Source organism: Mesoplodon densirostris, chromosome 10 (genome assembly GCF_025265405.1).
Source record: "Mesoplodon densirostris isolate mMesDen1 chromosome 10, mMesDen1 primary haplotype, whole genome shotgun sequence".
Lineage (NCBI taxonomy): Eukaryota > Metazoa > Chordata > Mammalia > Artiodactyla > Ziphiidae > Mesoplodon > Mesoplodon densirostris.
The window spans coordinates 66,488,154-66,510,381 of record NC_082670.1 but is presented as its reverse complement, the minus strand read 5'-3'; the positions used below and the strand labels follow the sequence as shown (position 1 = coordinate 66,510,381).

At 39.8% G+C, this 22,228-nt stretch overlaps 1 protein-coding gene across 2 annotated transcripts in view; it reads left to right on the top strand.

Moving 5' to 3' along the window:
* WDR48 (WD repeat domain 48) overlaps nucleotides 1-22,228 on the top strand; it is a 46,811-nt gene that overhangs the window by 18,793 nt on the left and 5,790 nt on the right. For both annotated transcript variants that reach the window (XM_060110760.1, XM_060110759.1), the window contains exons 6-16: nucleotides 1,224-1,312; nucleotides 1,694-1,795; nucleotides 6,048-6,272; nucleotides 7,950-8,024; nucleotides 8,958-9,060; nucleotides 9,876-9,973; nucleotides 14,816-14,923; nucleotides 15,235-15,331; nucleotides 17,651-17,746; nucleotides 20,270-20,375; nucleotides 21,278-21,365. In XM_060110760.1, coding sequence (XP_059966743.1) covers nucleotides 1,224-1,312; nucleotides 1,694-1,795; nucleotides 6,048-6,272; nucleotides 7,950-8,024; nucleotides 8,958-9,060; nucleotides 9,876-9,973; nucleotides 14,816-14,923; nucleotides 15,235-15,331; nucleotides 17,651-17,746; nucleotides 20,270-20,375; nucleotides 21,278-21,365 — 1,187 coding nt within the window. The remainder of the gene's footprint in view (nucleotides 1-1,223; nucleotides 1,313-1,693; nucleotides 1,796-6,047; nucleotides 6,273-7,949; nucleotides 8,025-8,957; nucleotides 9,061-9,875; nucleotides 9,974-14,815; nucleotides 14,924-15,234; nucleotides 15,332-17,650; nucleotides 17,747-20,269; nucleotides 20,376-21,277; nucleotides 21,366-22,228) is intronic.

Below are 22,228 nucleotides of genomic sequence, written 5' to 3'. Positions count from 1 at the left end.
TTGAGAGCACATTTACGGCTAAGCCGGGCCTAGAAGGTCTGTGTTCAGGATATGGGCCTGAACTATCTAGATTCCTACATAACAGGTCCAATTTGTCATGACTGTGGAATACTCATGTTGATATAACAGTTCTAATATAATCTAGTGTGTGCCAAGAAGGGTAGGTTGGGAGACTGGTGTTTATAATTTCTTAAATATTATTTTGCCCTTTTTCTCAGGAAATATGTGAAGGTCTAAACACTATTCTTCCCTTGTTTTCCGTGATTTTTCACCTGTACACAATCTCAGGGATTCAGCAGCTGGTCCCTACTGGGGGCTGTCATAATACATCATTTAGCTCTCTCTAGATGTAAGGCCTGCCTGAAAGAGACACTAACAAGAAGGAATGAAGCAAAAAAAGCAGGATTGTCCCAAGGTCAGAGCCAAGGCTTAGTGGTTATAGATTCTGCAACAGATATGTCTTGCTTAGAATTGTTTAGAGAGGATATCAAATACTTTTTTTATAATTATGGAGGTAATAATAATAGCTAATATTTATTGAGCATTTAATACAAGCAGTTACTTTTCTAAATACTTTACATGTATTTACTCCTTTACTCACAGCATCTCAGTGTGTTTGTTTAAATTTATTCTTCGTTGTACAGTTGGAATCATACTGTATAGACCATTTTATATACATACTTCAGTGGTATTGAGTTCTGAATCAAAGGGCATGAATATGATTCTTGCTACACATTGTCTAATTTCCTTCTAGAAGAGTTGTACCAAATTATCATTCCACAAGTAATGTATGAGGGTGCCATTTTAACTATATTTTTTGAGAATTAAGTATTGCCTTGTTTTTTATCTATTTGGTAAGTGAAAACTGTATTTTTGTTTTAATTTGTGTTTTCTTGTAAATAATGAGTTTAGCCATAGTTTTCATTTTTATTGGCACATGTGCATCTTTGAAAATACATTACTTATGCAGATAGTTTCTTAAATGGCAGTGCAATTCAATTTAGCAAATATTTATTGAGCACTTGTGTATGCTCAAATCCAGAAGAGATGTAAATTTTGTTAACAATATTATGATTTAGAATTATTTCCATTATAGGGATTTCTTTTCCTTAGAGTACTCATAAAGATAAGATTTTCTAAATTGAATAATTAAACTTGCAGTTTGTGCTAACTAGTTATTAAACAGCTGATGATTTTAACATAGCTCCATTTATCCTTACTAGCTTCTTCTTTAAGTGGGAACAAAGATTCCATTTATAGCCTGGCAATGAATCAACTGGGAACAATCATTGTATCAGGGTCCACTGAGAAGGTAAGGGGAAACTTAAAGGGTATATTTTAACACTAGAAAGTAAAGAAACCAAAATAATTTGATCTGTGTAATTACAAAATACATAGACAGCGGTTTTGCCTGGTGGGTACTAAAATAAGGTTTTATTTGAACAAGTAAGAGTATAACTGTATAATTACTGTTGTGTGTGGTAACAGAGGCGGAGGGTGGAGTGGGGGAAGCCTGTGCTTTTTTTGACGTTAAAAAGACTTCCTCCTACTTAAAAAAGTTGGGAGCCTTGGACACTGTCTATTGGCAGAAGTAGTACTTCCCTCTCAGAATTTAATAGTTGTCATTTGATTTATAAAAGTCATCTGTTATTTAAATTTCATCATTTGTATGATACTTTGTTAAAATTCACAGGTTTTAAGAGTATGGGATCCAAGAACATGTGCAAAACTAATGAAGCTTAAAGGGCACACGGATAATGTTAAAGCATTGCTGTTGAACAGAGATGGCACACAGGTATGCAGTTCACATGAACATTTACCTACTGACCTTGTCAAAATTTCATACAGCAGAAGCTCCCCCACTTTGTATATTGTTGCATAGTTGGTTTGAACCAAAAGCCACACATATTAGAAACTGTGGTCTAATTTTTAAATCCTTAAAATACTCAGTTGCACATACAGTAATCCACATTTCAAAATTTCTGTTTGCCTAACTTTTAAATAAAGGCCAAACAAAGGATTTCCTAAGAATAATTTTAATGCAGGTGAGTATATGCAGTTATGATAATGTATAGCTGAAATAATTTAAAATGTTCCCTTGTGTAAAGCAGAAGGAAGCTTTGGTATTGAATGCTTTCTGGCAGTGTAGTAAATGGAAAATTTCCTCACAGTGGGTCTATTTTCCAAGCAAATCTTGTCAGTTGACTATGTAGATACAGTGTATAGATTTAGTTATCTAACATAGTACTTAGAGTCAGCATTTCAAAGAAAAACATTTTGGTAATGTTTGAACATGTATTAATACTCTGTTGGCCACATAATTTGTGAATTATATATCACAGTTCTGTCCTGTAGCAGTAGAAAAATGATCTTTCACCAGTGTAGATAATAAAAAACAAAAACTGAGCACCATTTTATGTTACGACATACCTCTACCATGTCCTGCTGCCATTTTTTGCATAGGGCAGGGGTCATTGGAATTGATTGTGACTGGTTTAGAAGAAGGAGAGTATGAATGTGATGAGATGAGAAACACCATTGGTCTGTTACTCCTGTGGAAATTATGTCATGGAAGTTGCCTCACACATGAATTAGAGAAGCCTTTGTCTCCAGAGGTGAAAGGAAGGTTTGAAAAACTAGCCAAAGGAAAGAAATTATTTTTTCAGAACCAAGCAGAGAAGCTTGAATATTCCCATGGAGGTCTTTGGAGATGTGGAAGGATCTTGATATTAAAGTATTGTGTGACCTTGAGGAGAGGAATCTACTGGTCCCTAGTTTGCTTATCTGCAAAGTGGGAGTCATAATATTTAGTTAGTGTAATTGGTGAGAAGAGTAGAAATAATAAGTATATTCTTGTCTGTAAGCCATGGCATTTTCTAGAGCTCTTGAGTTTCTTCATAGCAGCATTTTCATGTGAGTCTAAAAAGCCCAGTACAGGGGAATTCTCTGGCATCCCAGCGGTTAGGACTCCATGCTTTTACTGCCAGGGCCCAGATTCAATCCCTGGTCAGGGAACTAAGATCCCACAAGCCGTGAGGCGCGGCCAAAAAAAGCCCAGTACCGTTAGCTCCTCCTCACTGTTGCAGTAGCTGCCAGACTACACTTGAGATGGTTGTCCATGCCTAGTTCTGTTAGCTTTGTCCAGGATTGAACTAGATCATATGGTCTCCATGGGACTGCACTTAACTAGAGGCTATAAACAATATGGTTTCCAGAAATGGGCTGTGGGCCTGGCCTACTTTCGTAAATCTTCTCCTGTCTACTACACTCCATGCCTTGTTTCCTATATAGACAATTATGAATGTGCTTTTACTTAAGAAGATTTAGGTAGCACATTTACTTACAAATGCACTTCACCTGTAGTCAGTTCCACTTACTGAAAGCAGAGAAGGTGATGTAGTACTACTTTAAAAGCTGCCTGTCAGCCTTAGAGTAAATAATTAAGCAGATACCATTTCTTCTCTAGTTCCTCCTTCATCCATTTTCCTTATTGGCAACGAGAGACTAAATGTAGATTTAGCCACCAACAATATGGCATCCTTACATTAGGGAATTGATCAAGAAAACATCTGTAATAACTACTCAACTGAGAAAAGAGAGGAGGAAAAAAGAAACCTTTACATACTGTTTCACAAACTCTTGCAACATGGAAGAAGTAACCATCGGTTACTGGACCAGAGTATATACTGCATCTTGCAGAGCTGCCATGCAAGCTTCTAATGTAGGGTCTCTACTGACGTTGTAAGTGAGGGACTTATGATAAGATATGTATAATAGGCCAAAGAATCCCATCGATGTCAGCCTATTGCCTCACTTCCTTCGTTGTATTGATAGTAAGATACTTAGCAAATCTTACTATCTGAGGTCTGTCACCGTGGCAGTTGTTCTGATTGTGCCAACATTCGTGGGCCAAGCCAGCTGACTTTTCAGTCCTTGTACTCGCTCAGGCAATTGCTTGAGGATCTGGGACAACCTGCCATCTTGCTCTGAGTCAGTCACATCCTTGTGTGTCACTCACAGGGTTTTCCTTGGTAATACAAGTCCTGCTGAACCTAGCTCATGGGTCGGGGCTATCTCTGAGCATTAGGTCACTCCTTGCCCCTGACTTGCTCACTGGGCTGCTCTCTATTGGCAGTTACAATTGTGTGTAAGCAACCATCCCAGAAGCACTTTGTGTTGGTCAACAGCAGCCTGGCCCCAATACACTGGTACCTCTCATGTCCATTGGCAGAAGCACAGAGCACCTGATCAGGCTATAGAATCTGTTCCCCTAAGTCTGACTTAGCAGAACCATTTGGGGCATCTGTCCTAATCCCAGAGGCCACCTCATAATGAAGGGGTCTTCATTTTTATCCAGTGGAAGGGTGGAGGCAGTGGGAAATGTTTTGATGACTCCTCTAGCTCCTATAGGATATCAAGCACTAGAATTCCTATAAAATGGGCACATCCTTCAACCATACTACTAAATGCTGCAAAGATGTTTGCCTGTGTAGTACTTTAAAAGTGATTGCTGTCTATTTGGGAGCCTGCTTTTTAGCAGTCTTAGAATACTGACTACCATCAAAGATTATTTTGTATTCTATATCAGGGTTGATATAGAACTCTAATATACTCTGTTTCCTCATCCACTTTCACCTGTGCATTCTGGGTTTGGAACTCATCTCTTTACTGCTATAAGTCACCCAGCCTGTGAGGACTTTCAACCCATCATCTTTGCCTTCCTTTTCCTAAAGTTGTCAGACCTTATTCCCTGCAGATACATGGTCTAGAATCTGAGTGATCAAAGCTTTACTAACAGCTTTTCCACCACAGAGTAGCATCTCTTCCTGGAATGGAGAACTCCTCCCTGCCTTGTCCCCATCAGACTGCCACAGTGCTCCTACACACATGATGAAGGTCTGCTTGCCACCTTACTCCTGACAGTTTCTTTATTGGTTAGTCTCTTGGTTCCCTTGTGAACTAGTTGGAATTGGTGACTAAAGCACTGATGCTCCTGACAGCTTATGGGGGAGTCTGTTAGTATGATGTTTGTTTAATTAAACATGTCTGAAGGCCCCTTCAAGTCAGAGCAGGCCAGTAAATCCTTAATATTCCAGAAGGCCTCATCTGTTCAAACACTGTCCAGGTCTCCAAGCCCACAACTATCTTCTCTTCTTTGAAGCTCTTTGCCTGCTTAATTTCGTACACCAGCACCAGCAGTTCCTTTCCCCTCAGGGTGATTTTTTCCCCAAGAAATAAGTTTTTATCCCTTTCCTCAGGTCACCACAGTAACTAGTAGAGAACACCAGGCATGCTGAATGTGAATGTCGGGTGGCTGATTCTGCCTGTTTCTGTCACACTGTGTGCTCAGCCCTGATTTGTGTACCTGCAACTTCTATGTAGTTGACACTCCTGAGCCTTTAGAAATTGTCAGAATTGCCAATGTTAACTCTGAATGCTGAGGGTCTACATTTTGTATTAATGGATGTTGAACTTGAAGCTCATATAGGAAGTATCCAAGCTCACAGAGTGAGTGGCAAGCCTGGATTTTGCTTTTGGCTCCTGTCAGTAGAATCCAGGAGACCTGGCAGGCCATCAGGAATCCAGAGCTGTGAGGTGGGGGACAAAACAGATGTGTGACCCAGGGCTCCAGAAGGCTTCCTTGCCTAGTGCAATGCTTGTCAAACTTGGCATACCAGAATGACCTGGAGAGCCTGTCGAAACAGATTGCTGAGCCCCACCAGAGTTTCTGCCTCATTAAGTCTGGAATGGGAACGGGGAATTTACATTTTTAACATATTCCCAAGGGATGGTGATGCAGCAAGTGGCCAGGTACACAGGACAGAGGAAGTTTTGCTCAGAGGGTTCCCCTGCTTGAGCCCATACGGTTGCCTTTGGTCGTTTCAGGCCGTGGTGTATGCTTGTCAGAAGTCTTTATCAGAGTCAGGAATACAGGTTGTTAGAGGTGTGTGTTTGACATTGTGGAGTCAGGAGCGAAGACAAGTGCAAAGCAGAAGAAAGCAGGAACTTTTTGGCAGGTTTCTAACCTTAGCTTTCTTTGTTCTCAGTGCCTTTCCGGCAGTTCTGATGGGACAATTCGCCTTTGGTCCCTTGGCCAGCAGAGATGTATAGCAACGTACCGAGTGCATGATGAAGGTGTTTGGGCTCTACAGGTCAATGACACCTTCACACATGTGTACTCTGGAGGAAGGGACAGGAAGATTTATTGTACAGACCTAAGAAACCCTGACATTCGGTTGCTAATTTGTGAAGAAAAAGCACCAGTTCTCAAGGTATGTCATACGTTTTAGTTTTATGATTAAGATTGTTACATGTGCTAGCCAAATACAGCAAAATCAATATTAAAACACAAGTCAACTGTGAGGTTGTAAAGATACTTGTTAGTCACCCATAGAAGAAATGGCGACTTCATGGATACATCAGGGATGGATGGCTCTCGCACTGGCGAATCCTAGTGAGCTGGCCCCAAAGTGCTCCTGAGCTCTCCTGGCTCTCCTAACCTGTCCTTAGAGGAGGAATATGAGGAGTTCAGGTATCTGAGAGTGGACAGCAAAGCAGAAATTTGTCCACTGCCTCAAGAGGAGGATGTGGAATAGTGTTCCTGAAGAAGAGCGGAAGCTGGTTCACATTCCAAACCATCACTGCCTCAAAATAGTCCTGGGTGGTGGGTAAAAGGGTACTTGAGAAGCCATCCATATTGACACCTGCTAAAAGTGAAGTCTAGAAAATGGCCAGTCATCATTGACAAGATGTTCAGTCTCACCAATGTTCACAGAATTGCACATTAAGACAACGGTGAGGAGATTTCCAGGTTTAAAATGGAGGCATAAAGGCAGCACTCCCCCCCACCCCCTCTCAGAAATCATCTGAAAACAACAAGGAAAGCAGGAAACAGAATTGTAAATACCCATCGTCTTCGAAACTAAGTGACATCTGAAACCACAGTATAGGAGGAAGGACTGAAAAAGGGAATAGAGGTCAAATGAGACACTTGAGAGGATGCCTGTGGTCTAAGAGCTCACATAATACTGGCCAGTTACAGTTCTTTAAAACAGATGGCACAGCCTAATGGACAAAAGCAATAATCCTTTAGAGAAGCAAGAGAGTGGAGGCTAAAATACAGACACAGCATGTGTGCAGGAAGCATACTGATGGGGAGAGTCACGTGTGGAGGAGAAACCGCGCTGCGAGTCCCGCAGCTGCCAGGATCTCTTGGCTGTGGAGAAAAAGACTAGAAGTGTTTAGCACAGGCATAACCATGTTGTAATGAGCATCACTTTGAACTGAAGAGGATTCCTACTTGCTAGTGGTTCAGCCCTGTCCCCAGGTCTAAAAACCTGCAATTTCCTGGTGCAGAAAGAATAGTGGGCAAATGTAGAGTCATTCCATTTGCATGATGTATACATGGGTATATGTGTATTTTTATATGTATGATATTTTAAAAATATAGGAGGACACAGTAAACTGTTCACAAAGTACAGTTGTACTCCTTAAGCAAGTGGTGGGGGGGTACATTATGTGGGTACTTTTCCTTTTGCTGTGTTGTTAGAATGGTTGTTTTGGTTTTTGCTACAAACATTTTCCAAGAAAAAAACGTATTTCCTTGTTACTAAGAACATGAAGACAAAACACAGGAGTGACAAAACCAGAAAGTTATGGTAAGTCATCCTTTTGACTGTACCCATCTAGAACCCTTAAATTAACCACACTTAAAACTTTAAGCCACTGTTTTTGGTAAGTAGTCACCCCTATTACACTTTTATAGGGTTACGAATTCCTTTAGCAAAGAGACTCATTCTTCTGTGCATCCCTAGCTTTTAACACACGCTGTGGTATCATCAGCATACAGATGTTGAATGAAGGAGTTGATATTTAATAGTGTATAGCTGGTCCTGGCAGTTCAGAAGAGTCAACATTCCACAAAGCAATATTTTTGTGCTTTATTTCAGATGGAGCTTGACAGGTCAGCTGATCCCCCTCCTGCAATCTGGGTTGCAACAACGAAGTCTACAGTAAACAAATGGGTAAGTGAGCCACTGTATATCTGGCAAACGTTTATAAACATGTGGTTTGTTATCACGGACCTCCCAGGTACCAGTAGCAAATGCTCAGTATGAGCCTGACTCTCAGCATGCTTTTGGACAGTGACAAAAATCTGAAAGCCCCTATGAATGCAGGTGCGATCCTAAGGATTGTACAAAAATTAAGGTCATAGTCAAAATGCAGCTTCTGACTTCTTTGTCAGGAGCCAAGGTACACATTTGATGTGCTTAGAATAAGCACTGTTCCCTGATAAAACTAGTAAAGTACAGCTTTAAAGTAGTACAGCTTCTGAACTCATGAAGCTGTATTTGAAAAGAGGCAGCCCAAGTACCAACACAGCAGGGAAACTCTAGGATTCTATTTTTCTAAACGTAAGAGAAAGCAGAAAGTTGTTTTTTCAAATTCATTTCCTTTTTCTTTATAGCATGAAGAACAGGTATAGAAATAAAGAGTAAGCAGAGAGAAGTCACAAAAGTACTATTAGTTCTTAAGTCTTAATTAAAGAAGATTTAAGTTTTCTTGCTTACCAGACTGTTTGTGGATAACAAAAGAGAAAGTGTTTGCATTTATTCCTGTTTATATGTAGATCAAGTGGTCTTTCTCTGTACTTGTAAAAAAAATGTTATATAACTTGTTTAAATTTCACTGTGCCAATTTGAGATCAACATAGCTTTAGCTGGAAGAGTGCCTAGTCTTCTCTCCAAAAAGACAACATTCCCTTCTTAATTTTTGTTTTGTATTTTTTTAATCATGGTAGGTAATTGTATTTTGTGACTAAGTATTTTTTGGTTGATGTTGTTATTGCCGGTTTTTCTCATTTGTTCTTTGTTGTTGGTTTTTTTTGTTCTTTGTTTTTCTTGCCACTTTAAACCAATTGGCATAAAATGATTAAATAATGAATTTTGTTCCTTTAGACATTGAAAGGAATTCATAATTTTAGAGCCTCTGGAGATTATGACAATGACTGTACAAATCCTATAACACCCCTTTGTACACAGCCCGACCAGGTTATTAAAGGTAAGTAAGGATATTGGAAAGTATTGTCTGTTTTACTGAAGTTAATTATACTTACTAAGAAATTGACAAAAATAAAGGAGATGACCTTCCTTTAAATGTAATCCTGATGTCAACAAAAGACTAATAGTATATTGGTTTGTTTTTAATAGAAGAAAAATATTTTTAAGTGCTTTTTAGTGACTTTAAAAATTGAGCTTTCTTGAGTTAATCGTTTTGCCCAACATTAGAATAATCATGGACTTGGTAAAGCCAGCAACCACTCTGTAAAAGATACAAGATTTAATGTTGTCTTTTGGCACAAGCCAGAATGGTCAGATCTGGCCCCTGAATTCTGCGTGCTAAAACCGCGAGTGACAGCTCTGACTTCAAGGGGATTAGAGTATTGAATGGTGTGTTTACCTATAGTTAGATGTCCGTGCTGTGACCTTTAGGATAGAATGTCCATTCAGGAGAAGGAAGATAGGAAACAAGAGTTAATGAGAGATAGGACTAATTCAGAGATTTCCTGTCATCATGTGGACTTTTCCTAGTGGGTAAAAAAAAATATTAAGGGGTTTGCTCTTAATAATTTTCCACTAGTAGACCCTTGAAGTGAATGGAGAGTCTTTTAATGTGTTATTAAAATCAGACAGTTTTTCTTTGGTTAGCCTTAAATTGCCTTAGATATAACTATATGGTCTTCTGATTTACCTTCTCCTTTCTGGGGGCTAGTATGATTTACATTCTGTTACAATACATGCCCGTTAACATTATTGCTGTACTGTGAATTTAAATGTAGGATTGTTTTCCTAATTGTGTGGATTTTTTTCCTTTAGGGGGTGCTAGTATTATTCAGTGTCACATTCTTAATGATAAGAGACATATATTAACCAAAGATACCAATAATAATGTGGCATATTGGGATGTATTAAAGGTAAGTATCTTTTTGTAATTAAATATAGGTTATTGGATTATGTATCCCTTTATTTTTTATTATAGTCTGTGTGTGTATATGTGTTATATGTGTGTGTGTATAAAATAACCAAGATAATTATTATATAAATAAAGATTTAATTGCAGCCTTATTTTGGGGTGGATATATATATATTCTTACGTGAATATTAGATAAGGCCATAGTTTATCTTTTTAAGTACCCAGAATTTGAATGAAACCGTTTTCTCTGTTTAGTGTATTACAAACTGTATTGTGCTGCCTTCCCTTAAAATGAAAACATCAGAGTCCCTCGTCCTTGAAACTGTTGACATTTTGGGGGGGGGGGGCGGGGGGGGTAGGATCTGTCCTGTGCATTGTAGGATGTTTAGGAGCATCCCTTAGCCTCTACCCAGAAGATGCCAGTAACCACCTTCATCCCTATCCCCCACTTCAGTTATAACAACCAAAAATGTCTCTAGATATTGCCAAATGTTTAGGGGGAGGAAGGAAGAAGAAGGATGCAAAATCACCCTGGGTTGAGAACCACTGGAGTACACAAGATAAGTTTGGCCATTTCTTAGGATTTATAGCCATCACTGTGAGCAGCAGTTACTACTTTGGGTCATGTTACAGTGACTCCTTGGATAATTGAGATGTATTAAGCTGTTCAACCACATTATAAATAGCACTGAAGAATTTATAGACAGATTGAAAAGTTTGCTTTTAGAATCCTGACAAATGTCCCTTCTTAGTGTTGTTGTTATATTTGTTCAAAAAATATTTCTGGGGCTTCCCTGGTGGCACAGTGGTTGAGAGTCCGCCTGCCGATGCAGGGGACACAGGTTCGTGCCCCGGTTTGGGAAGATCCCACATGCCACGGAGCGGCTAGGCCCATGAGCCGTGGCCGCTGAGCCTGCGCGTCCGGAGCCTGTGCTCCGCAACGGGAGAGACCACAACAGTGAGAGGCCCGCATACCGCAAAAAAATAAATAAATAAAATAAAATTTCTGGAATGAATGAATACTGTGTGCAAAGAACTGTGCTGAGGGTCACAAATGATGAAAATTTTTATTTCATGATCCCTTCTGGTAGGAGGGACAACAGAGCACAAGATAGCTTATGGACAAGGGTGATTACTTACAACTGGAGAAATCAGGAGAACCTCACAGTGGAGAAATCATTTGAACAGGGCCTTAAAGGATTCCAGCAGGTGGATTATGGGAGGGCATTTTAGGAAGAGGGAGTGAATGACAAAGGCACAGAAGAGGAAGGTAACCAAAACATACTTATTCAGGACCAGGTGAACAGTTTTGTATAGCTGGAGACCAGAGTAAGTATAAGAGTAGTAGGGGTGTGTAAGGATGAAAGATGAGATTCACATCATTTACCAAAAAGTCGTGAATTTCAGGCTCCAGACCTGCCCTTTCTTTGGTACTTCCTAAAGATTCTTAATCGTAGATGATTTTAGAGCAGGAAAACTCTATGTTGAGAGCAGTAGCAGTATGTATAATGGGAAAGAAGCTGGAAGTCAGGAAGTCAGTTGTCTTAAGCATAATGACTTGGGAATCTAAAGAAAGAGATGGATGACTTTTGACCACTCTGAAGCCTTGGAGAGATCTTGGCCAGGCCAAAGACATCAGATCTCATTGTCCTCCAGGCCTTCCACCCTCTCCTGGAGTCCCTCAATAAGATGGTTTGATCCAAAAATAAAAGAAGAGACAGATATTGGGTATATTTTAAAGGAAGAATTGAAAAGATCTGGTATTTTGGTTAGGTTCCTGGTTATAAGGAACAGAGGTTCACTTAAGTTAACTTCTGGATCCAAAGAATAAACACATTTCTTTCTCGGAAAAGGGGACTGTCTCTGAATGGAAACCTTGGCCTGACTAACACATTCCCCCACTGTGGCGCAGCTCTGTGGGAAATCACATTACAGAACAGTTGCTTGGTGAACATGGCTTCAGAACAAGAGACCTCAGTTGAGTGGAAAATTTAATTGCAGTAGGCTCCAAAAATTCCGATTGGTTTTTTTCCTACAGTAGAGACCAGAAACTCACGTTTGTTTCAGAGAGGGGTTCTGTGAAGACAGAGAGGATCCAGAGTAGCCCTAAGGACCTCATCAGTAGGAATTTGGCTGCTTCACCACTAATGTGGCCCCAGCTCTGCCCTGTGCCTAGGCTTTACCTCATGCTGCGCAGCATCTGATGTTCTCCAGAATATCTAACAAAGTCAAATCAAGCCCGTTCCCCTTTGATTTTCTGCCTGTGAGTCTGATGTCCTCTCTTGGTCTAATTAGCTGAAGTCTGAGTAGAGTCCTGCTGTCTGAATGGGAGGTAGTTCTACTTAGATGGGGCGCTCAGCTGGCATGCACCATCATTGGCATTTTTGTGTCCCTGGCAGCTTCCCATATCCAGACACTAGACCTTGAGGTTTTAAGATCAAGTGATCAGGCCAAATAGACATGGCATTATACAGAAATATGGAAGTCAGGAGTATTTAGGACCATAGGCTCAGAGTTAGAGCTGCATTCTGACCTTGGCTGTGCCAGCTACTAGCCAAGTGATCTCCAGAATATGCTTACCTTTGTCTTTATTCCTAAAATCTGGATGGTCCATATTTCTTGGTAATGTTAAGGGGGTGTTTGAGAAGTATTTACTGTAGTGACTGACACATAATAGTTAGGAGGCTGTTGTACTAATACAGGCTAAATATCAGATATTCCTCTGGAGTGGGGTGGGAACAAGGGGAAAAAAACCAGAATGATTAGAAAGATATTTAAGCCTATAGATAAGAGTGATGCTAGAATAAAAGGGAGTATGAAGAAAAGGAAGGAGCAGAGATTAGTCCTAGGTTCCGGGATTAGTTTGGTGAGTGTAAGTGATATAGGGAACATAAGAGGAGAAAGCATTGTTGGGTGAAAGGGACATGCTGAGAAAGACAACAGATTTGAATTTATGTGAGATATCTGGGTAGAGGTGTTTGCTGGGCAGAGAGCTATACAACCTAATGCACGCATGAAAGAACTGGGCTGGAGAAATTGGTTCAGCCGTCTTCAGCTGTGGATTATAATTGGAGCCATGAGAAAGGTCAGAGTTTCTAAGGGATACATCTATACTGAAAATAGAAGAAACCAAGTCACCTCCCTTTCAATAATTTTTAGAAAAAGAGGAAGCCACAAAGGTGTGTAATAAAAAGGGGTAAGAAAACGAAGAGCTCAAGGAGTAATTAAGCGTTTCAGAAAGGAGCTTGTGGTTAGCTGCATTGGCCTGCTGAGAGTTTGTGTGAGACAGTGGAATGGAACGTGCACATGGATCTAGCCAATAAAGAGGATGGTGTCTGGGGAGAGCAGTTTCTAGGGAGACCTAAGGGCAAAAGCCAGATAGAGTGGGTTGAATAGTGTTTGGGAGGTGAAGAAACAGAATTTGAAGGGAGACAATCTTAGATGAAATTTGACTTTGGTGAGATGGGCAGGAAAGGCAGTAGCTGGAGAAGATTTAGGCATGAGAAGGTCAAGGGAAGGTTTTGTTTTGGTGTTTAGGCATTTTTAAGATGGGAGAAATTTGATCGTGGTTCACTGTTCATGGGGAGAAGCCCGTAGAGACATGAGAAGGTAAATGATGGTACAAGGTCCCCAAGAAGCAAGAGGTGAGGGGATCCAGAGCACAGCAAGGAGGGACACCTTTTTCCTTGCACCAAGGAAGAACAGTAGCAGAAAGTTAAGGGGATTCTGTCAAGGCTTCTCTGTTTTTGAGAAGTAGAGGTCAGAGTCATGTTCTGGGGGTAGTGAAGGAGGTGGTGGCAGCAAGGTCAGGGGTATGAGGAGAGTAGAGATTTGACAAAGATGTTGTGGAGAACCGACTTTGGAAACAAGTTCCAGGTAGCATTAATGACTGTGTATTTATAGTGGGAATACTGTCAAGGATTTGAGAGGCCATCTTGTCCTGTGTGTTGTCCATGTGGATGTTCATATTGTCCAGGATGCAAGCAAGATCTCAAGATGGGTTTTAAGACATTAAGCCAGGCTCAGGTTGCCATTGAATGAGGGAGATGAGGGAGAGTGAGCACAGAGGTTGCTAGATGGCTGTGAGGAAAAGGGGTACGGTTTACTGCAGCTAAATGATACGGGCTCAAAGAAATAGGAGTTTTTACATAGTGATGGTGGAATGATGGTCTCTGTATGCCATTAGAGAGTTATGGGATGTAGGAGATGCAGAGTCACCCTTTGAGAAGACAGCTGATGAGATGGGACCCTCAGGAAAGAGCCAGTTTGCTGTTAGGAAGAATAGGTAGAGGGAACATTCTGTGATATTGTTCAGGATTGAGATGAACTGTGATTGGAAATGCTCCATGGCACGAGGGGAAGTTCAGGACATACTTTTGGGGAGCATAGATACTTAGGGAATGAATAAGAAAGACTGTAATGGTCAAGAAAGAGAAACTTAAAATTGCTGCCTGTATTATAGCGGTTGTCTGAAGGTATTGGTAGCTTCACAGTTCTCTTAAAGTGCTTAGAAACTGTTATTTGTTCCTTGAAGATTTTTTTTGCTTCATTTGACATTGCTTCCTGATAAGTGTGGTGGTATACTATATCAATATGAGCAAACTTAGGTTACAGTTTCCCAAAAAAGAACAGTTTGTGGTTTTTTAATTTAAAATTTTAATAGGACGTAGTTACTTAATGGTAAATGCTTTAAGATAAAAATATTTGACCATGTTCTTTTTGGAATGTATTTAAGACTCCATTATATTTAGGCAAATGTGTAAAATTTTTAGTAGCTAAGTCAGAATCAAATCAGTTGACCACCTAACATTGATAATTATCATACTTTATTTTTGATGTATAGGCATGTAAAGTTGAAGATCTGGGCAAAGTGGATTTTGAAGATGAAATTAAGAAAAGATTTAAGATGGTATATGTACCAAATTGGTTCTCAGTAGACTTAAAAACAGGGGTAAGTTAGCAATTGATATTTGTGTGATTTGGGATAGTTGAAAATTCCTAATATAGCTCAAAATTAAGTATTATTAGTTACAGAGTCCTGTGTTTTTATGTATGAAAGGAAAAAATTTTATGCAGTTTAAATGCCTTTTCATATCCCAGTATATTAAATTGTAGTTGCATTGAATCATGCAGAAACACATTTTGGTTCTGAATCTGTGGCTTAGCACTTTAGTTAAATAGTACAAATAAGTAATGGTTTAGAGACTTATTTGGAGAATGTATTCACATGGAATGTCACTAACAATTTTTTTCTTTTGACAGATGTTGACAATTACTTTGGATGAGAGTGACTGTTTTGCTGCTTGGGTTTCTGCAAAAGATGCTGGCTTTAGCAGCCCTGACGGGTCAGATCCAAAACGTGAGTTTAAGTGTCCTTCTTTCCCTTTCTCCTTCCAAAAGAGAAGGTGGATCTGTGCTATTTTTTTATGTGCTCATCTTCTTTTTTTTTTTTTTTTTTTTTTGCTGTACACGGGCCTCTCACTGCTGTGGCCTCTCCCGTTGCGGAACACAGGCTCCAGACACACAGGCTCCGCGGCCATGGCTCGCGGGCCCAGCCGCTCCGCGGCATGTGGGATCTTCCGGGATCGGGGCACGAACCCGTGTCCCCTGCATCGGCAGGCGGACTCTCAACCACTGCGCCACCGGGGAAGCCCTCATCTTCTTTTTTTAAACAATATTTGGGTTTTTTTAAAATCATTTTTCAAGAAATCTGTATATTCTCTCATATGAAAATGGAAAATACTATTCATTTTAAGTGTTTTGGGGATCTTGATTTTTCTCACAATCTATGGCTTAGCTTTAACAATTAAACATGCAGCACACTCTCTACCCTTAAACCATTCGGGAAGTCTGTTAGGTTAGGAAAGTGAATCTAGGAAACAGTTTTTCCCCCCCAACTAAAAAAAAAAATTTATTGAAGTATAATTGACATATAATGTATTAGTTTCAGTTGTACAATATAATGATTCAATATTTGTATATATTGTAAAATAATCACCACAATAAGTCTAGTTAACATCCATCACCATACACAGCAAATTTTTTTTTCTTAATGAGAATTTTTAAGATCTACTCTCTTAGCAACTTTCAAATATGCAATACAGTATTAGTAACTACAGTTGCCATGCTGTATATTACATCCCCATGACTTATTTATTTTATAACTGGAAGATTGTACCTTTTGACCCCCTTCACCCATTTTGCCCATTGCATTACTCCCCACATCTGGCAACCACCAATCTGTTCTCTGTATCTGTGAGCTTTGTTTTTTGGCCTTTTTGTTTTTAGATTCCACATATAAGTGGTATTTGTCTTTCTGTGTCTGACATATTTCACTTAACCATAATGCCTTCATGGTTCATCCTTGTCGCAAATGGCAAGACTTCATTCTTTTTTATGACTGAATAATATTTCTCTGTGTGTGTGTGTGTGTGTGTGTGTGTGTGTGTGTGTGTGTATCACATTTTCTTTACGCATTCAGCCATCAGTGGACAATGAGGTTGTTTCTAATATCTTGGCTATTGTAAATAGTGCTGCAGTGAACATGGGGGTGCATATATCTTTTTGAATTAGTGGTTTCCTTTTCTTTGGATAAATAGTCAGAAGTGGAATTACTAGATATGATAGTTTTATTTTTGAGGAACTGCCATACCGTTGTCCACAGTGGCTTCACCAATTTACATTCCCATCAGTAGTGCACAAGGATTCCTATTTCTCCACATACTCTCAAACATTTGTTATTTGTGGTCTTTTTGATAATAGCCATTCTGACAGGTGTGAGGTGATATCTCATTGTGGTTTTGATTTGCATTTCCCTGGTGATTAATGATGTTGAGCATCTTTTCATGTACCTGTTGACTGTCTGTGTGTCTTCTTTGGAAAAATGTCTATTCAGATCTTCTGCCCATTTTTTAATCAGATTGTTCAGTTTTTTTGCTGTTGAGTTGTATGAATTTTTAATATATTTTGGATATTACCCCTTTCATATACATGATTTGCAAATATTTTCTCCCATTCACTAGGTTGCCTTTTCATTTTTTTGATGATTTCCTTTGCTCTGCAGAAGCTTTTTAGTTTGATGTAGTCCCACTTGTTTATTTTTGCCTTCATTGCCCTTGCTTTTGGTGTAAGATCCAAAAAAACATTGCCAAGACCATTGTCAGCGAGCTTACTGCCTGTGTTTTCTTCTAGGAGTTTTATGGTTTCAGGTCTTACATGAAGTCTTTAATCCATATTGAGTTAATTCTTGTGTATGGTGAGAAGAGACTCATCTATTTTGTTGATTATATTTTTGATCAGTATTCTCCTAAGAATGTAGCATGTAGAAATACCTGATATATATAAATATAGTGTACTTGGCTTTGTATGGAAATAGCCCTTTAAAGACTACAGTTGCTGTTTTTGTTTGTTCATTTTTAAAGAATGGCTGTATCTGAACAACCAAATAGAATATGTGTTTGCTCCATATTATCACAGCTTTAAACATTCTAAGATAAAATTTTAATAGACTTCGTGAAATCTCTAAATCTCGCTTTTAAACATCCTTGGCATTGGGTTAAGAATGTAACATCAGGGTTTGTGGAAACTTTTAATTTTTACTTCTTTCCCTCTGTTTTTAGGTTAAAGCTAATGATTCTCTTTTCCATTTCTTTTCTTTTTTATATTAACTCTTTTGCAGTGAACTTAGGAGGACTTTTACTCCAGGCCCTCCTAGAATATTGGCCTAGGACACATGTGAATCCAATAGATGAAGAAGAAAACGAAGTAAACCATGGTTCGTGTTTTTATATCAGGATAATTGATTTAAAAATTACTCAGAAATTAAGGATACTTAGATTGTGTGTTATCCTGAGAATGTTTTCTTTAAAAAATTATTTTAAGCATTTGCTAAAGTGTGACATAATAAATATATGTGATGTGCCCAATTTACTGCCCTCCCTTCCACATCCTAGAGAACATCCATCCAGTCTTAACTGAGATTCCAAGAGAGCTTTTAATCAGTGAGATTCTGTACACAAGATATAAAGAATAAACCCTGTGAATTCAAATGACCTTTGTCCTTAAACGCAGGCAGCTTAGCAGGGTTATTCCAAAGATATTTCTTAGGGTATCCGTAGACGTGCTGGATTTACCTCCAGTGCTCGCTAATTAACATCAGAAAGCCAGGTTTGTCCTTGTGTAGTCAAACTTCACGTTGGCTTGAAATGTAGATATTACCTAGTCTGATGATCTACCTGATCTTGGCTCAGAAAATCAAATCCCAACTCAGAAGTGTCAGGGTAAGTGAATGAGTATGTGTAAAGAATTAATGTCATTGAGGGCATTGAAAAGCTTTGTGTGCCACAGGCAGTGGCAGTAACTTTCTCTGGGAAGCAGAGGAGAATTTGGCTCAATTTCATTAAAGAAAGGGGGGAAAAAACCTTAAAATTTCACAACTCATATGTAACCTTGAGTCCCACCCACTGAGGACTTATCTGCTGAAGATTCTCTGAAGACTGCCCACTTACGGTGGTCACCAGTGACGAGGACCTCCTGCCAGAGACTTTGTTCTGGCTGACTGATTCATCCAGAATGATTTTTGGAGTTTAAATCTGTTTTGCGAGGCTGACATACCTCTCTGTCTGAAAGCCAGTCTCCTGATGTCCCTGTCATAGAGAGGGCACTGACCCCACCCATGATGTCATTTCTTTTGTCACCTGGCCCACTTCATTCCCCTTTAGAATTGTACAGTGGGCTGTGAGCCAGAGAAATTCAGTGGACATTTCTCTTCACAGAGGGTTGAGCAAGCTAGGTTCTGGTATGGGCTCTGCCATTTATCAGCCATGTAGCTATGGGCATGTCATTTCCTGTTCTTGGCTTGTCTTTCTCCATCTGTAACATGACAGGGTGCCCTCAGAGGCCCAAGTAGCAATAATAAATATTAAGTAATGAAAAAACAGTGGTACAGGGACTTCCCTGGTGGTCCAGTGGTTAAGACTTTGCCTTCCAATGCAGGAGCTGCGGGTTCGATCCCTGGTCGGGGACCTAAAATCCCACATGCCTCGCAGCCAAAAAACCAAAACATAAAACAGAAGCAATATTGTAACAAATTCAATAAAGACTTTAAAAAAATCAAAAAAATCTTTAAAAACAAAACAAAAAAACAGTGGCACAGAGTAGGGGTGGTGTGATGAATTGGGGGATTGGGATTGACATATATTCGCTAATATGTATAAAATAGATGACTAATAAGAACCTGCTGTATAAAAATAAAACAAAATTAAAAACAAAAACAAAAACAAAACAGTGGCACAATCAGCACCTCTTGGATCCAGGCTTTGGTTGGGGAATAAAGAAAAAGTCACAGGAAACCCCAAATCATCCTTAAAATCAAACTGGCATAGTAAAGGCAGGGCAGGACCCAGCCAGAGCTCAGGACACTGCACACTCTACGTGTCTGGTAATCAGCTACACCTGCACCATGCTCAGTGGATACTCAAGAGCTGCTTAGATTATACTTGGGGAGCAGCTCGAGTATTCTGAGGCCTGTATTGTGTTGCAGGTGGGGGTAATAAAGGTAAATGGGCGTGGACCCTGCCCTTCAGGGACTGGCATTCTGGTTGGGCAAAGGGCCGCTTATATCAGCATTATAAGGTCAGAGAGTAGGTGCTGTGAGAGAGGTTCTGAGAGTGCTGTAGGGTTGCAGAGGACAAGACTGCTTCCAGATTCATCAGGGAAGTGTTTATGCACAAGCTGGCACTTGAGTGGGGGTTGACGGCACTCCGTTCAAAAGATTACAAAGAAAGCAGAGTGAAATGAAGTCTGCAGAGAGCAGTAAAAATGAGATTATGACCTCTTGGAGGTTTTGTTTTTCACTAATACCTCTGCCATTAGTTGTGGCTACCGTTAACCATAAACTTTTTTCTGACAGAAATTTTTCTGAGCTCGGCATTTTACCGGCCCCATCCCATCCCCGCAACAAAAAAAGAGCAGATCATCATTTATAAAGAGGCTGTCCTGTACTTAACTGTGGCTGAAATAGATGGTTATGTTTTTGTTGCAAATCTCAGACATTAATCTCTCCTGTTAAAATCCTCTAAAATGTAGTCATTTCTCATGAGGTACATCCCAAGTTGCCATATTTCTTATTTTCAAGAATTTAACTTTGTTTTTTTACCTTTATTTTTGTCTCTGACTGATGTACAGGATTTTGACTTAAAAAATCTTGCAGTGGTTGGGCTCTGTGGAAACGAAATGTTTAGAGTCTGTGTTTTTAGCACTAACTCTGGATCCTGACACCATCTGTACCTTTTCCTAGTAAATGGGGAACAGGAGAACCGAGTACAAAAGGGAAATGGCTATTTCCAGGTGCCCCCACACACTCCTGTGATCTTTGGTGAAGCTGGAGGTCGCACCTTGTTCAGGTATGGGTAAGAAGGGCTAAGAAGGCATCCTGTTTGCCAAGAAGTATTCATTCAAGCACATGTTTATTTTTAACTTGTAGGGGTGTCAGGGGTTTGGAAGCTTCTTCATCTCCATGACATAGTTAAGTGTCTGGTGCTATTAGACCCCATTCTAATTGCGAGCTGAGCCTCTAGTGTTCAAATGAGGTTGATACCTCGCCTTGAGGCAGCAGCTTAGTGGTTTCTGCAGGAAACCATCACCAGAAGTCCCTGCCCACAGGACAGCATCAGAGTAGATAACTTCCCTCAGGCTGGGCCAGGGGAGATGGACTGGGCTGCTCTTGGGAACTGTTGTGCCCAACAGTGGCCCGACCTGAGGTGTGAGGCTGTCCTTCATGAGGCCCTGCACGCAAGAGCTAGACTGGCTTCATCTCCAAGTTGCCAGCCAAGGCCCAGGGAGAGTCATGGGGGAAAGCCTACTAGAGTCTTCTGTAGGGCCGGAAGTAAGAAAAATGTTTGTCTTGCCCTTGAGGGCAGAATTTTCTTCCTTTATGATGGTTTCCTGAGAGTGTGGTTACCAAAAATAAACCTGACCCCCATTGTGTGTGGAGTACCACACTCTATAGCACTGGCAGACGACCTTTCTCAAGTGCTTTGCCTACACCCAGGTTCCTATCCTCACCCAGGGAATCAGGCAGCTGTAGTATATGTCTGGCCTCAAAATCTGGGGACCTGAGTTTTAGGGCTTGCTCTCCCTCTTAGCAGAGTGAGTCATTCTGCCTGCCTTCACTTTATTTCCTCAGCTGTCAAGTGAGGGTTATCCTAAATGAACTCTATAACGGTCCCTCCCCCTAACATTTATTGACAATGATTTTGGGGTCTGTGCTTGTTTTGTCACTTACTACCTGATGGATTATGTTTAGGCTGCTCTGCCGAGACTCTGGGGGTGAGACTGAGTCCATGCTTCTGAATGAGACAGTGCCACAATGGGTAATTGACATCACTGTGGATGTAAGTATCCTCCATTCCCACTTTGTCCTTTTATTTTTTTCCAAATCATGAAGACAATTAAGAAATATGTTAGACTGTGTAATCTTTAATTAAAACTAGACTACCAAGTGGAATCCTCTTCTGCTTCCCAGCATTTCCAAAGTTTCAGAAGAAGTATTAATAATTATTTATATATCTCTTTATGTCTTTAAATTATATAAATAATATATGCTTATCAAAGAAAATAATAAATGAATAAGGTGAAATTCCCATCCCTTTCCCTATCACTGTTTCTCTTTTATTCACTCCCTATTCTTCTTCCCAGAGGTAGTAAATATTAATAGTTTAATGCATAGCCTTCAGTAGTTTTTTCTATGCATACACAAGCATATATTATTTGTGTATATATGTGTGTGTATAGATCATTTTATTTTGCACAAAATCTTCTACTATATATACTGTTCTGCAACTTGACTTTTTTTTTTTTCCTCACTTAAAAATATATCCTGGACATTTTTTCATGTCTGTATATGGATCATTCCTTTTTAATGACTGCAAGGTATTCCATTGTATAAATGTACCAAGATCTATTTAGCCAGTCCCTATAAATGGACATTTAGGTTGTACCCAGTGTTTTCTATTACAAACAATACTTCAGTGAACATCCTTGTACATATATCTTTGTGTACTTTTTAGGATAAATTCCTAGAGGTGGAATTGCTGGATCAAAGGGTATGCACATTTTAAATTTTGATAGATATTGCCAAATTGCCCTCCACAAAGGCTGTACCAGTTTACACTCTTACCAACAGTGTATGAGTGCCCAGTACCGCACACCCTTACCAGTGCTGGATACTTATAATCTTTGCTGAAAGATAGGCAGA